Below are 15,025 nucleotides of genomic sequence, written 5' to 3' on the forward strand. Positions count from 1 at the left end.
AGGTAGACAAAGGGGAGTCGTGTGTTGAATCCCGACTCGGAGAGCTTTGGCGTACAATACTATGGTTTCTCTGGGCCTGATCTTTTTAAGTTATGTCTCGGAGAGAGTACAACAGCGCGCGTGCATGTACTTATGTCCCGATCAAGTCGCGATGATCGTCGCAACCTGGATGATTACAGTCCATACACACGATCTCGGTCCAGGTGCTGGACAAACTTGGGCAAAACGTACCATCGTACCATTGACGCGCGATCCATCCTTCGTGCCTGGCGATCTTGAGCACACTGCACACCGAGCGAATGCATCACTCTGTATACCCCGACGTTCAGCGTGGCGTCGAACTCTGAACAGCACTACGACTTACTGCAGTTCAGGCTCGGGCGAACCTCCGTACTCTGGAGTCGTGAGTACGTTCTACAATTTATGCAATGCCTGAAGGCACACCCAGCGGACCGCAATAGTAAGTTGTAGTATTCGTGCGCTGCCGGGAAAGATTGGATGTGTCCTCTTAGCAGCGCGCAAGGAGGGGGGATGAGGAGACGCCTATTTCAGCCCCACAGAGGGCGCACAGTGGCGGCGATGGCGATGGCGGCGATGGCGGTGGCGATCCCTGGCGATCCCCTGGAACGTCGACGTCAATTTGTGCGCCGTGTTCCCATGCGACCTGAGTTGGTAAGTTACCCGCGATTGCGAAACACGTCAAAGAAGCTAGCGTAGGACGATTGTTGCAGGCTACCGCCTGGTAAGCCGATGAACGAGACATGCCAGAGTCCTTTGAACCCAAGCCCGATGGACTCACTTCTAGTAGGAGACTAGCTGCATATAATTGTCATAGGTAAGCCCCAGCATTCTGGTCCATGCAATCGGAACCGAGCACAGGGCCGTTCAGTCGCCGGGGATCTGCAGTCCAGGGGCGCTGATGGGCCTAAGGTCGTTTGATAAGTGCTATAATGAAATGTCACGTAATTTCCAAGCGTACTAACGCCGTCATTATTCGAAGGCCGAGGCTTGCATGTATTGGCAAAGCGCAGTAACGTGTCGTCGTTCTGTTCGGCATTCGCCTCCTGAATGCATGAGATTGTTGTCAGCGAAGGAGTACCCGACGTGGATTCTTCGACTACTTACGTGCTCTTCCTTGCTTTGTGACAACTTTGATAGGTCATCTGGCCGTGCTATCACCGCAATGTGTAAACAGAATCAGGCCCTCACCTGGCGACATGGAAGAGTCAGCACAGACGCGGATAGCTCTGGTGAAATAGCGATACATAGCAAGAAGGGATGTACGGATATATCCAAGCTGCACACGGTCAGCACCCGTGCCAGTACATGTACAAGATATTATGAGTGTCACATGCAAATACAGAGTCGAGAGAGCATACACATTACTAACTGGTGCGGCCCAGCCGCTGGTTCATACGGTCAAGAATTTCTTGGCGGTCACGGTCTACAAAACACCGTCGCCCCTCGTCACCACGCACCACTATGCCAGCCCGGCGCAGCTATCTGGTCGAGGGCCACGCCACCCTTCACCCAGCGCCCACTGCGGCCCACGCCCATCGGGCCCGCACTCGCCGACACCCCAAGGCAGACCACGTCCCCCGCCCTCTCGCGCCTCGGAGACGCAGGCAGCTCCGTGTAGCTGTCCTTCGTCCTCGTTTTCGTGGGGTCGCCGATGCAGACGAGGTTCCAGCCGTCCTCCAGGCCATGCTCGTCGGGGCTGTCGATGACATAGATCGCGTGGCGAAACGAGCGACGCTCGCCGCCGGGGCGGGGCGACAGGACTGGCTGCGCGATAACCGGGGTCTGACGCTCATCGTGCGTTGAGCTCGCAGCTGTCGGCCGCCGCTCGGGGATGGTGGACAGCACGGTGCGCGAGAAGGGGAGCCTCCTGTCTGAGGCAGGTGTCTCGAGGAGTGGACTATCCTCCTCTGACTCCGAGTCGGCCTCTGGTCTGGCAGCGGAGGGGAAGACGAGCTCTGGCGGGATGCCATCCCCGAGTTTGCGCGTGAGCCGCTGCATCTTCGCGCGGCGATTTGCTGCCTCGGAGGGGATCGCGAAGGACGGGGCGGTCGGCGAGTCGGGGACGCTGGCCTCCGTGTCGCAGTCGCTGTAGGTGGACTTTCGCTCGCTGTGGCTGGACCTATGGCGCGGCCCGGGAGGCTGGAGCTTGAGGAGCGGCGGGCGGTGGAGTGGGTCGTACGGCGTCCGCCATGCCTGCTCACCCCGAGACGAAGACGATGAGGCATGGCTTGCGGTGGACGTCTGGGAATGCGCAGAGTTGGCGGTGCTTGGTCTAGAAGATGGGCGAATTGAGCTGCGTTCCCTAGCAGCACCGTTTGCGTGCGGCGAGGACTGGCTTCGCCTGTGCCCGAGCGGTGCAGATGGTGGATGTGGTTGATCATGCGATGCGCGCGACTGAGCATCGAGATGCGATGGTGCTATTGATCCGGTGTCAACAGAATGTGCATCGAACACACTGTACGACAGACTTACCTAGAGAGGTGGCCCAATCCAACACATGAGGGGTGCTCCCAAGCACCTGGCTCAATTTCTTGCTCGAGCGCATCAGCTGTGTCCGCTGCTTTGGCGTAAGATTGTTGGAGGTGGGTGGGGGCGGCGGGAAACGGACGATAGAATGAGACATTGCGATAAATTAGCTAGAGACGATAGAGTAACGTTAGACTAGGGCGTGAGCAGCGACCGTCTGCGGTGGCTGGAGAGTGGGAGGACCTCTCGGGTCTGTCGACCAGGTTAGCAACGCCGTCGCTATCATATACGCGGGCAGACCCCGGGACAAAAAGACGTATACGGAAGGTTGGATCCAGAGCGGTACAGTAGGAATCAGGTAGGAACTGCTTCCGTCGCGATCGACATACCGAACGTGGCACGGCGCGGCCCTTGAGGTGATAGGGTCACAAAAGCCTGGGAATGAGATGAACCTTAAGAATGGAGGTCTCTGTAGCGACGTGACGATAGGCCTTTTGTGTACGACGAGCGTCCGTGTTTGACGCCGCTTCCATGACAGCGAGACAATAAGTAAGCCACGGTCAAAGTGTAGTCAAAGTTGTGAAGGACTGTCTTAGCGGGAGCTCTGATCCGTTCAGCATAGCGAGGCTAGACAGCAAGCAGTAGGCTTGCACGTAAAACGTCTGCCACTATACTCATGAAATTCAGGGCAGTCTGTAATCAAATTCAGTACGAGTGACAAAGGGAGGCTTCGCCAACTCACAAACGCCCATTTCGCCAATGGGTATTTGTTCGCTGTGGTTCTTCTCTGTTGGCCTTCCTATCGAAGTCTGTCCGATGTCGATGATAGTGTCCGTTCGCATCCGAAGTTTGTGATACAGCCAACATCGTAACAGCTGCAGCGAGAATACCATTGCTGTGCGATGCCCATCGGCTGATATCAGAAGTAGAGCACATACGGCGCGAGACGAATGTCCCATGATATCTCCGTCATGGACCGCCGTCCTTGGTTTTCGTCTTTTTCCGCTTCCTCCCAGCACCGTCTTTGTCGACGTCTGCAGTATGCCCGGCGTTTTTGGAAGGGGCGGTGCTCTCGTCGCGCTGCCTCTTGCCGTTCACGTTCTTCGCAGTCATCTCCGTGCTTTGCTCCGGCATGTCAGTCACTGGTATGGGATCTGTCACCGCTACAGCTTGTACTGGGGGATCGACGGCCTGCGCAGGCTGTGGCGCTGGTGCGCTTGCACCCGGCTGTGTCGTTTGAGCATGAGGGAACACGACTTTCGGCTCGGAAAGAACCGCGCGGTACGTCCGACGAGTCTCTACTCGCTCCGTTAGAGCAGACAACTATCTGTCAGAGGAGACACGTACGTGCGCGTAGGATGAGCGACTGAGGTATCTTTGTCGCCGCATGGTGGGCTGCGTCCGGGGATAGTCCCAGCACAGTCATGCTGGTACCCATCAGCGACGCCCTCGATCCACCATCGACCAAACTCGACTCACAGGTTGGCAACATCTCTCGCACCACGCAGGTCCGCATCGTTCACGATGCCCCCGCTGACCAGGACGCCCTTGCCCTTCGTCACCCTGACCACCTCGCGCGCGTTCGCCCACCAGTTCCGCTTCGCGCCTGCCCCACCCTCACCCATGCCGCTGCTCGGGTCGGCGTCCGCACCAAGGGCACCGCCATAGGACAGTTCGAAGACCGCACCGTTCTTGAGCGCTGTGCGGATGAGCGTGTGTTTGAGCCGAAAAGGAAGACGTGGAGCAGCGAGAGGGAGGGCGATGATGTGAGTGGTGAGTGGGGAGGGGAGGGTGTGCGTGAGGCAGGCGAGGGAAAGGCTGTTTTGGGTCGTGGGTAGGAGGGAGAGGATGTCGTATGAAGCTACGAGGGGTGTATTTTGGGTCGTCTGGACGCGTAGATTGGTATTGCAAGTGTAGGCAGCATTGGTTGTTTGTACGCACCAGTCCAAAGCCCTTTTCGCTCCCCTCATCAAGCACGATAGTGAGCCGCTTTAGCAGCACCAGGCCTGATCGCTCCCTCAGCTGCGCGAGTAAAGGATCCAGAATGTTGACATGATTCTTCGGTTCGAGTTTCGTCTGTATTGTCTGGTTCAGAGCCAAGACGGTGTATCCTACTGCCCACGGCCCCGTTAGATACCCTCTCAAGGACAGATGCGCGAGACTGACAATGGACTAGTAGGTCGATGCGATTCTCAAGAGAAGATATCTGCCCGGGCGCGAAGGTCACCGTCGCTGGTGCTGCAGGTTGTTTTCCCTTGCCCTTCTTGGATTGCGACTGGCCCAATTGCGAGGAAGGTGTAGGGGCCGGTACATTCAGATCAATGAACATGAGAGCTGGGGTGTGCAATTTCGAGAATTGCAATTGTACGGCCAGAGACTACTGTCACGGTAAGTAGAAGAAGGCTATAAATTGTAATGCATAGCGCGGCGTTCTATTGAATTGAATATGGCCACTGTTTACGAAACATCACTAATTACTTACGTAATCGTATGTATAATATTGGTACTTAGTGATTGCAGCGATCACGTGCGGTGAACATACACGCTCACTCCGGCGCGGAGGCGTTCAACGTTCAACTGGCTACTCCTCCTCCTCCTCGTCTTGCGGGTTCTCCTCAGCGGTCACCACGACCTCCTCGAGCTTTCTGTTCGAAATTTGGGAACATTTGAAGACTACCTGCGATACATCGCAGTATGAACGGCATCGCAGGACCATCCACGCCTATGCGTGCCATTACTTCCACCCTTTCAGCACGTTCTGCCCCGCCAATACCTCCCGCAACGCAGCCTTATGAACCACTTGTGAAAGGCGTACTACGACACCGCTTGCTGTACACCATCCTCGCACCATCATTATTGTATTCTTGGGCACTCGCCAATGTCTGGTCAAAATGGAGCCAAGGCGGTTTCTCGCATCTAGGGCTCTGGGGGTCGCTGATTGACTGCATATCGCTGTTGACGCTACTTAACGCAGCTGCAATTTGGCTGCTAGGAGTGGTGCCAGCTTTAGTCGTTCGGAATAGGTTTCTTACAGGTGAGTCCGTTCCGCGTTTGTGGCTTGTGGCGGAAGAAGGATCCTAGCGTCCGAACCTAGGTTCGTGCTGGGCTGTGCACATACCATCCAACCCGGGTGCCACTTAGGCTTGAGTAAGCCGTTTGGTTTCTTCCATACCAGCCTTGCAAGTGGATGACACTTCGAGGGACCCTCTGTGGCACCATGCTTCTCGAGAACGACCTTGGGCAACGAATGCTGATAGTTCCCCTCAGCAACACCAACTCCGGCATCCTCGCCGTCCAAGATGTTCAGCGCTGCTCTGACGAAGAAGAGCACAACATACGCTCTAGCGACCTATCTCGCCTCCGGAGTATCATTGCTAGCCATGCACCTGGTTCTAGCCAACATCTACGAACCGAGCCCGAGTGGCAACCCGCGGTTCACCCTTTTCGTCAAGTCGAGGTATGTACGGTATAGCTGGATGAGGCACAATTGCTGATGCACACAGCTAGAAAACACCCATATTACTTGAATGGACGCGTCCTCTATATGTTGCTCTCACAAGTCGCATTGGCGTTTGCGTATCTTCTACGCACTGTGCTGCTGGATCGATTCGCAGTCCGCTGGACGCAGGTTCCTGCAGAGGTAGTGTTCATCCACAACCATGCCTTGTTGCTCAAGGCTGAAGGAGTTTACAGTCCGACGCACCAGAGAAGCATCCTTTCCGCCTCGCACGAGTGGTGACCACCCTCGTTACCGTCGGTCTCTTCGTTGGCTTCTCGGTCATCGGATATACCGCTCTCTTCGGGCTCGTGCGATCCGTAGTGCTGCCGTTCGTCTACGCTCTACCATACGTCTCCCAGTTCATTCGGCCCTTCACGGCGCACTTCCTGAGAGGCCCTTGGACGCTCACTTTGCTCTTCCGGAACTGGTCACTCGTGTGGCGGACGTTCTTCATCGGCGTGACCACTGCTGCCTGTTGGGAGCTCGCGGAGAGTCCGTTGGACGAGGTATGTCGTCCGTTGTTCTTGCCTCACGAAGCTCGCTAGACTTATACTGCCCTCTGGTAGACTGTCGCTGTCGCGCAAGCTACAGCCGACCCGGCACTCACACTCGTCTCGGGTATCACCTCGACGGACGGCTTCTTCAAGCAGTTTGCCTACGCGGAGCTGGAACGATTTGCCAGCGAGGACTCGCCGGCTGCGAGCGCACGTCGGACAGCGTTGTTTGCGGACCAGAAGTACAACCCGAACATGTGGGCTTGTCTCTGCCGCGAATCGCTGCTGACGCTCGGAAAGGACTACCAGCTCTTCCTGCGGAGAGGCGAGCCCGCGCCTGCAGGTACGACGACCCTCCTCCCGCTCATCTATGATACTCATTCGTTGCGTCTTCCAGCGGCCGCAGCACCTGCGCCCCCAAAGCCAGCAACACCGCTGCCCGCGAAGCCGACCCAGCTGATCCGCGCGCCCATCCTCAAGGGCGCGCCCGCCTCGCCCCTGCGCGCCGCGCTCGACACACTCGCGTCCGACGGCCCGCTCTCGACCGTGGTCGCAAGCACCGCGGACGACGCGGCGTCGCACATCCCCGAGCTCTTTCGCTCCGTCATGCACGCGAACCCGTCTGCGGAGCGCGCGGCCGAGGCCGTGCACAAGAGCGAGGAGCGCGTCGCGGGCCTTCTCGAGGAGACGCGGACGCGGTGGCACCAGGGCCTGGGCAGCGTCGTGCGCAGCCGCGCGCCCGAGCCTGTGCTGGCGGTCGCGAGCGAGGTGGGTCATTGGTGGACGAGGGAGCGGGTGAATCGCAGAGTGGAGATGAGCTTACCGAATAGGAGGCTGGATGCCCTCGTCATCGGCGGTGAGTACGCGTGCGGCCTCGACGGAGTGTGTACTGAGTCAATTTGCGGGTCTGCAGTGCTGTGTCACCTCGTGTGCGCGTCGTTGACCGAGGACCGGTACGGCGTCGTCCAGCGAGACATCCCGAAGATCCTCGAAGCACTCCTCGCTTTCCTTACTGCGATCGAGGAGTACCAAGCCGATGTCAACAAGCTGCATGTTCCCCTCACACAAGAGGACATCCAGGAGCTGCCCGTCAAGGAGCTCGCACAAAGGGAACGCGTTGCGATGGAGGTTGCGCGGGCGGGTGAAGTATTGGGCGAGGTTAGCGACGGTGAGCTGCAGTCATTCGCAGTGCACCGGAGGTTGGAATACTGATGACTGCGCGTAGCCGTCAAGAGTGGCGTTGGTCAGATCGCGAGGACGTTCGGCGACAAGCTGGCTGCGTTCAAGTTCCCGCCGCGGACCGCGCAGAAGTTGCAAGGTTTCTTGGACTACGCATGAGGACGGTGCGATATGGCCAGGAAGACTGGTATTCGGTCATGCTGTCTGGCTATGGCATGGACTCATGTATTCAGACTCTTGACAGGGAGAAATCCTCAGGGTACATACCCGCGGCCATCATGCGCGCTATAGCGCTATTGCAAGCGAAGCGACCTTAAGTACTTCGCCTTAAAGTGCGAACAAGTGCAAGATTAAAGCTTCGCAAACATTTCTCTGTCCTCCGAGTCCGCACCACAGTATGTACGAGACGCGCGCGTTCGCTGGCAGAAACCGGCTACGATAGTGGTGGAAAGCATCGCGAGTACCCGATGCGCGGTACATCTACACCAATCTAACGGAGCTCAGGCTTGCGCACATCTGAAACCACCTAACACCTTACCGCCCATTCTACCTTTTCTTACTACAATCCTCTACGTCAGACTTGGACGGGTACTTGTGCTTCAATGCATGTAGCCGTGCCGCCTGTGCGGCCTCCCGGACCAGGATCATCTCATGCTGGTTCGTTCCATACAGCATATCCGCTGAGGTCAAGGGTGAATCCTCGCATATAATCACAAGGCTAGATTGCAACGCACTGACATGGTAATAGGCAGATCGCATACACGAAGAAACAGCAACATCTGTGTAACACACAAAACTTGGGGAATTAAAAGCATGAGAACGACAAACATCTCTGAGTCGATGCACGACGCATGGTACATCGTGGGCATCCTCCTAGGCGTCTGAGTCCACCTCCATGCGTGAATGAAGCGCGGGTATCGTCATGCCTTCGATGTCAAACGTGACATCCGTCTCGTCCATCGAGAGCTCGTTGAGCTTTCTCTTCAGCACTCGGTCTACCCCGCGATCAAAGGCAGGCGCGACTGTCGTTGCCAGTTTCGAGGTAGGCTTGGCAGGAAGAGCACCACCCGAACCTTCGTGCGTCAACTTGCGCCTCTTCGGAGTCGACGTCGTGAAGACGCTTGTAGATCGACCGCTGAGCACGGTACGAGACCCAGTACGTCCGCGCGTGGTGTTGACGTTCGGATGAATGCTCCGCAGGGCTCTAGGCATCTTCTGGCTTTGCGTCCTCAGAATCTTCTGCTTCAGGGGGTTGGGCGAGCCGACAGTCATGACGTGGTCCGACTGGGAGCGCATAATCGCTCGGGCAGGAGGGCGTGCAGGGCTCACACGGAAGAACTCCTCGGGATCGAAGCGACGCTTCTTCGAGGGCGGCTCGACCGCAACGTTCTCATCGACCTCCTGGAGAGCAGCCAGCGCAGCGTTAGTCTTAGACGCGTCCGGCCGGCTCTTGTTAGCCAGCGGCGAGGTCGGGCTCTCCAGCCGTCCCCCAGCCCTGGCGTAGGCCGGCAGGGACTTGACAGGCTTCGGCGTCTCAGGCTCGTCGTCCGTGCAGATCCCGACGAGTCGCTCGATCTCGTTGCGGATGTCGACGTCCGGGCGCGACGGGCGGATGTCGATCTGGAGGATCAGGGGGAGCTTCGCGTTGAGCGTCAGCGCGACGCGGGCGAGCTGGAGGCGGTCCATGGTGAGCAGGTCCGCGTGGCAGCAGAAGGGGACGACGTCGAGAGCCGTTATGACGACCGCGTCCTCTTCGTGGTCCTCGTTCTGCAGGGCCACACAGGAGGGGCGCGGCAGAGGCAGGTCCTGCATCGGTGGGGCGGATGCCTCGTCGTAATCGCGTCGAGTGCGCTTGCGTAGAGCTTTAGAGAGCGGGTTGCGCATGTGGGCTCGGAGGAAGGGCGCGCACGACGTCATTGCGGAAGGCGAGGCTGAGCGGGACCGAGGTGTTCTGGGACAAGGTGATGCGGAATCCATAGGCTCGCCTACGGTCCAAGTTATGAACCAGACCAGGGATGCTAGCTGAAGTCAGCCTCGCCCGTGATGCGACTGACTGACCATCTATATGATTTTCTGTGGTGAATTCGCGTCCAGCTCACGCAGGACCAGTGTATCAGCGCGAATTTTGTCCTTGGCGGAATTGCCGTGTGTCCTATGCACTATGAACGGAACGTGCGGCTCTGCGGATCGATGTTGTTCCTTCATCCACCAGTTTTTCAGCCATCTACGGCCGTCATGATCCGTATATACTGTCAGCCTCACCGCCTGTAGGTCTCAGACTGCGCGGGCAGTCCTCGGAGTCGAGGAGCTCCGGGACGCGAACTGTCAGACATTGTGTTAGTCTCTCCCTAAGCCGCGCCTCCGTCAATTGTAGTCTTCGCACCTGCTATTCATTCATCACTTTCTTGGAGCCTTGGCCTATCGCTTAACGCTCGACCGACTCTGCCTCATGAAGAAGAGCACGCAAGGAAACATAACGACAAAGTGACTTCGCATTCAATCAATCGTGACATGCACATCAATAACCTCGCGGAAGTGTGAAGCGCGTCTGCCCCTGCGTAAGCAGCTGTCCTTAGAACCACTTGCCCCTCGGCTTTGGCGGATGCTTGAGGGTTGGAGGTACCGGGCAGTGGAAGGGAGCGACGCTGAAGTCGCGGGGGCCCTTCGGGCAAATGTTTGCTTGTGCGAATGCGTATCTGACGTGACCCTGAACACTCCTCTCGTCCTGCACACAGCCAAATTAACCCGTAGTCAGTCGTGCTTACCACACAAAACAGCCCAGATGAGGGATACTCACAGTACGCGTCGTCTGCGATGCGCACCCCCAGTCGATCAGGTGCGCTTGAGTGACGGAGTCGTCGAAAAGGATGTTGTCGATCGAGGGGTCCTGGTGGAGCCAATGCTTGCTCTGGTATGTTTGCATGATGTGCTTCGCCGCGACCCCCGCCGCGTGGTCGAGAAATTCGTTGCATTTCTTGGCGTCCGAATGTACGTGGCTGAACGCGCTCGTTTGGTCGAGCCGCTTGCCTGGTGAGGGGCGGATGATGACCCAAGACTGCTTGTAGTTGTCGAGCCCGTGCGTGAGGAGCGCTCCGACCTGCCAGTGGATGCATGGCGCGATGAGCATGTCAGTGGGATGTGTGTAAAGCGATAAAGCGATGCGGTAGCGGACGTACGGCTTCGGTCGCCCGAATCTCATGCTCGGACACAAGGGCTTTAGCGTATGCGCCCTTATACCTTCCGTCGACGACACGGTACACGGCGCCATGGGCGCCTTGCCTTTCGTTCGGACGCACAGGTATATTCTCTCTGCCCAGTTTGAGTATCGCCTCGTCTAACACGATGACAGCGGATACAGTACGTTTGTGATTAGCGGATTGTCATTAGCTGCATAAATGACCTGCATATAGTTTTCGGGATCAGAACTTACCTCCGGCGCGCACTTGCAGATTGCGGACAGGAAGCGAGACAGGGGAATACCCGTGTCGCTGATGGACAGAATCTCAGTAACTCAACGCTACGTTGTCGATCGGAGTGCTCACCGGGTCAAAGAGGACTACGATCGGGGCAGCCCATGCAAAGATAGTGCAGAAGAGCAACACGAAGGAAACTAGGTTGACTGTGAATTGTCGCATTGTGTCGATAGGTTCACGTAGCACAAGTCGTAGAAACGAAGAGAATACCCTGCCAGAGGGTCGGGAGCAGGTGCTGAAGCAGAAGCCTGAGAGGACCAGCCTTGTTTTCAGAGTGCACCAGAGTGCCGCGAAAGATCCACAGCGACTGGGGCCTGCACAAACGAGTTGTCGCCGTATATATAGTGCGCTTGGAAGACTACGGCCATCGTGACTGGGCTTACGGAACCTAGTCGGGATTGACCGCCCCTCGTTGGGCCGCATCAACGTTGAGTTGTGATCGGACGTAGCCCGCCCGTCCCGCGCCTTGATACGCTTGATGCCAGTGGGGGGTTCCGGTCAACAGTTACAGTCCGGCGCAAAGCTCGGACAGCGTCACATCAGTACGTTGAACCGGTATCCCGAGTTGTCAGTACAATGTCATTCAATACATATCATCTAACCCATTACTACGCAGTGGAGATACCTTGGATAATGAAGGAGGCCCGCCGATAATATACGATGCCGCCACGGGCAGGCTGTATGCTGCTTTCCGGTCATCGTGGATCTCAAACGTCGGGTGGCTACATGCGACTTCGAGTGATGGTCAGCGCTGCGGCACAACGACGTATCCTACAGATCAAAACAAGAGCGCCCACCTCTTCGCAGACCACCGCTTGCTTGAGTCTTGCACGCGCACTGGCAACCGTCGCCGCTACCGTCCTCAGGCTGTCAGTTATTCGCTTCGGGGCACACGGCTGACTTCTTGCATCTTCAATCTGTGGCGACTCGGACTAATAGCAGTGCCATATGGAAATGAGACTAGGTGCTTGGCGATAAGCAGTGAGCGCGAGCATAGCAGTGTTAGTTGAGTGTCGTCGTCGTCGCGCCTTGGTTTTGGTTGCGCCACAACGCCGAGTCCCCGCCACCAGGTGGCTGTAAGCTGAACTTACCGCTTTTGGCAGTAATGTGGCTCAACCGCATGAATTCGGAACGGAACTTGACAGAAGAACTTGACCGTGAAGGTCGAGCGCAAATATTTCATCACTGGTGTATGGTTTGTGTATCATCGTGAGGTGAAGTAGATCACTTCAATCTGTGGACGAAAATGTGTTTGAGTACTCCGGTTTCTAGTTGATACTCTGTTCACACGGCGAGACACAATTGGCAGTGACCGGTTCGCCGGAGACTCGGAGCTTAGATACAGCAAACTTGTAAGTATGCCAATGACGATGTTGCACAAACATTTCGCAGTTGAGTAGTACTCTGTGAGCCACCGTTTTCGTCGCTAGATGATAACGCAATTAGGGACATGCCATGCCGATTGTTCGGCGGGATCGAGTCCCGGTGAAGTCAGCCGCGGCTGTCGATCGTACGTGCCGTGACAGTCCGGACAGTAGGGCTGACACAGTTCGAGTTGGGGCTGACCAGAACCGCTTCCTCGCTGCCAGCCTCGCTCACTTGGCACCGTATAAATACCCCACCCAGCGGCCTCCAACCGCCAGTTCCCCTCTCTTCCTCTCCCCCATCTCCCCCTGGTAAAAGGGGTGCGGCGACGGGGTCTTGCATTTGTAAGTCTCCTTCACCTTCCTCTATCAATCCGTGCACTGACAGCCAGCACACCAGGTGCGTGGGCAGTGGGATGATCGCAGCGCCTAGGAAAATACCGTTGTGACGGGGCGTCGCTGAGTTTGCTGCTGTCCCGCAGGCTCGAACCCTCGCCAGCCCAAAACCATCCATGCTGGCCATTGTCTGCCGGCGCCGTCCCACCGCGTTCCATTCGCGAGGGAGGCGTCGGTAGACGGTGGCCAGTGTGGACTTGCAGCCCGGGCAGCGCTATCGCCTAGCGAAATACCGTTGTGACGGGGCGTCAGCGTTGCTGGGTTTGCGCGGTCTTGTTGGCTTCCTCGTTAGTGTACCCTGTAGTTGCCTGTAGGTAGTGTAGTTCTCTGGGGCGGGCGGTCATCCTGACGATGTCGGGCGAGGACCGTCCGGGCGCGCATCTCACCGTGATCCCAGGGTCTAGTACTTCCTTCGCTCATGGAGCAGGGGGGGAAGCTAAGACGCGCCAAAGACTGTTGTATATAGAATGTAGCGCACGTTGTATGTCTTATTTGGTTAGCCAGTTCAGTACAGTTATTATGATATGAGACGTACTATTCTTCAGACTGGATACCTCGCTGGTTGCTCTATCTGCCCGCTCCCTTCCCTCCATACCTCAACTTCTTCCTCATCCGCCGCAACCGCCGGAGACGTGATCCGAGTTATTATTGGCCCTCTCCGGCGTGATCGAGAGCCGGTGACGCCAAATGGGCAATGTGCGATCGCGAAGACCCTGCCGCGACGTTCCAGACAGCGAGGCTGACCTGGTTCGAGTTGTCCCCCGGAAGGCTGTGCCCTTCCCGCCGTCAGCCTCGCTCGCCAACCGTATAAACATCGCAGCTGGCCACGTCCTAGGGTCAGTCCCTCTTCCCCCCTCCACCACCATCTCCGCTACGGGTGCGGTACGGCGTCTGGGTTCGGTCGTTGTGAGTCTTGTATCTTCATACTTCGTATGTTCATGCACTGACGGTGTCCCTGCTCCGCAAGTTGACCCGGATCCTCGCTCGAGACCCTCCAGATAGCTTGGCTGGCGGAATCACTTCGGGTGGTAACGTGCGTCGCCCTTCAGAAGCGACGTGCGCGCCAGCTAGTACTCTGCGAGCTACCCGGGCAGTATCATCGCCTAGCGAAATACCGTCGTGACGGGGCGTCGGCATTGTTCGAGGTATATGGACTTGGGCAGCGCCGTTGGGCTTCTCGTAGTTGTCGTAGTCTCCAGGGCGGGCGGTCTGCCGGGCCAACGTACTGCTTGGTGCCGAGTCAGACCGTCCGGGCGCGCATCTCATCGTGATCCTGGAGTCCAGTACCTCCTCCGCCGAACAGGTAGAGGGGAGGGAAGCTAAGACGCGCCTAAGTTTGCAGCATATCAGTCGGATGTAGCGTACCTGAGGGCCGTTGTGCGGCGTATTGAATCGCAATGGCATAAATTCTGGACTATAATCTGGAGTATGAAAATAAGGGCAATTTGGTCGATGACATTGCCTGGCATGCCAGCTGGTGTGTCTGATCTTGCCTTTAATCGCGTAAGAAGTCAAGCTATCTAATACTTGAAGCATGTCATATTTCTACGCACCTATTACTGTGCTCAGAAAGTCGGGGTTGTACCAGTACTTGCAGATGCCTAGCGGCACTGCTATCATCGGCGTTGTGCCTGAAAGTACAAGCACGAAGCGCTCAACGTGATCAATGCTTAACTTCTCGGGCCAGTAAGAGGACTATTGTGACTCGACGTGTCTCACCGTGGCACGCGCACGCCTCAGGCTGAGCCGCTTTAGCAACTGGGAGTCAGCCAGCGATACTGTAGCGGTCACCACAACCCGGCGGGGGGTGTGACGTGTGACAAAAGTTTACGATCCGGCGCAGCGACGGGGGTGGGTGTGACGGATGACCACCGCCGCCCGGAGGGCGGATCCGTAGTTGTGCCCGCCGCAGGCGCCGCCCTCAGCACTGAAGCGCCCTACGACAGCATTGGCGCCGGCGGTGGGAACGGCTGTGACTTGTGACCCGATGGGTTTGGAGCGGCGGGCGGCGGGCCTGTGACATGTGACAACCGGGTTGTATTGACCGCTACAGTATGCGCTGATAGCGGCCAGCACATATTTCAAGAAGGACGCACCGAAAAGTACATGCGCAGGCGTTCAGCCCCCCCCCCC

General features: G+C 57.2%; 6 protein-coding genes across 6 annotated transcripts; 1 reads left to right on the forward strand and 5 right to left on the reverse strand.

Annotated features, from left to right (window-relative positions):
* Positions 1-1,042: 1,042 nt before the first annotated feature.
* C8Q71DRAFT_575195 (uncharacterized protein) lies at positions 1,043-2,742 on the reverse strand. Its single transcript, XM_047919460.1, has 5 exons — positions 2,494-2,742; positions 1,380-2,438; positions 1,210-1,297; positions 1,126-1,149; positions 1,043-1,064 (listed from the first exon to the last, which is right to left on the reverse strand). Exons 1-2 carry the CDS (start codon positions 2,642-2,644, stop codon positions 1,468-1,470), a joined length of 1,122 nt encoding a protein of 373 aa, XP_047780083.1. The 5' UTR covers positions 2,645-2,742; the 3' UTR covers positions 1,043-1,064; positions 1,126-1,149; positions 1,210-1,297; positions 1,380-1,467.
* A 442-nt stretch (positions 2,743-3,184) lies between these two features.
* On the reverse strand, positions 3,185-4,816 carry C8Q71DRAFT_899144 (PHP domain-like protein; the record flags this gene model as incomplete). The annotated part of the gene is made up of 5 exons (XM_047928783.1): positions 3,185-3,785; positions 3,835-3,914; positions 3,967-4,373; positions 4,429-4,601; positions 4,654-4,816. The coding sequence occupies 5 exons, from the start codon at positions 4,814-4,816 to the stop codon at positions 3,457-3,459; spliced, it is 1,152 nt and encodes a 383-aa protein (XP_047780084.1). The 3' UTR covers positions 3,185-3,456.
* A 204-nt stretch (positions 4,817-5,020) lies between these two features.
* On the forward strand, positions 5,021-8,012 carry C8Q71DRAFT_899168 (nucleoporin protein Ndc1-Nup). Its single transcript, XM_047928784.1, has 8 exons — positions 5,021-5,521; positions 5,755-5,944; positions 5,995-6,127; positions 6,181-6,492; positions 6,553-6,823; positions 6,878-7,336; positions 7,394-7,648; positions 7,706-8,012. Exons 1-8 carry the CDS (start codon positions 5,182-5,184, stop codon positions 7,816-7,818), a joined length of 2,073 nt encoding a protein of 690 aa, XP_047780085.1. The 5' UTR covers positions 5,021-5,181; the 3' UTR covers positions 7,819-8,012.
* Positions 8,013-9,219: 1,207 nt separating this feature from the next.
* C8Q71DRAFT_706345 (uncharacterized protein) lies at positions 9,220-9,471 on the reverse strand (the record flags this gene model as incomplete). Its single annotated transcript, XM_047920501.1, has 1 exon — positions 9,220-9,471. A coding segment is annotated over one exon (252 nt), but the record flags the coding sequence as incomplete, so codon positions are not given.
* Positions 9,472-10,215: 744 nt separating this feature from the next.
* C8Q71DRAFT_575715 (uncharacterized protein) lies at positions 10,216-11,673 on the reverse strand. The gene is made up of 5 exons (XM_047919464.1): positions 11,202-11,673; positions 11,090-11,147; positions 10,836-10,993; positions 10,457-10,756; positions 10,216-10,384 (listed from the first exon to the last, which is right to left on the reverse strand). Exons 1-5 carry the CDS (start codon positions 11,553-11,555, stop codon positions 10,232-10,234), a joined length of 1,023 nt encoding a protein of 340 aa, XP_047780087.1. The 5' UTR covers positions 11,556-11,673; the 3' UTR covers positions 10,216-10,231.
* A 2,057-nt stretch (positions 11,674-13,730) lies between these two features.
* On the reverse strand, positions 13,731-14,670 carry C8Q71DRAFT_575745 (uncharacterized protein). The gene is made up of 2 exons (XM_047919465.1): positions 14,446-14,670; positions 13,731-14,385 (listed from the first exon to the last, which is right to left on the reverse strand). The coding sequence occupies exons 1-2, from the start codon at positions 14,510-14,512 to the stop codon at positions 13,829-13,831; spliced, it is 624 nt and encodes a 207-aa protein (XP_047780088.1). The 5' UTR covers positions 14,513-14,670; the 3' UTR covers positions 13,731-13,828.
* Between the last annotated feature and the right edge of the window lie 355 nt (positions 14,671-15,025).

The sequence above is a fragment of the Rhodofomes roseus genome, assembly GCF_022264815.1.
Source record: "Rhodofomes roseus strain CIRM-BRFM 1785 chromosome Unknown C8Q71scaffold_8, whole genome shotgun sequence".
Lineage (NCBI taxonomy): Eukaryota > Fungi > Basidiomycota > Agaricomycetes > Polyporales > Fomitopsidaceae > Rhodofomes > Rhodofomes roseus.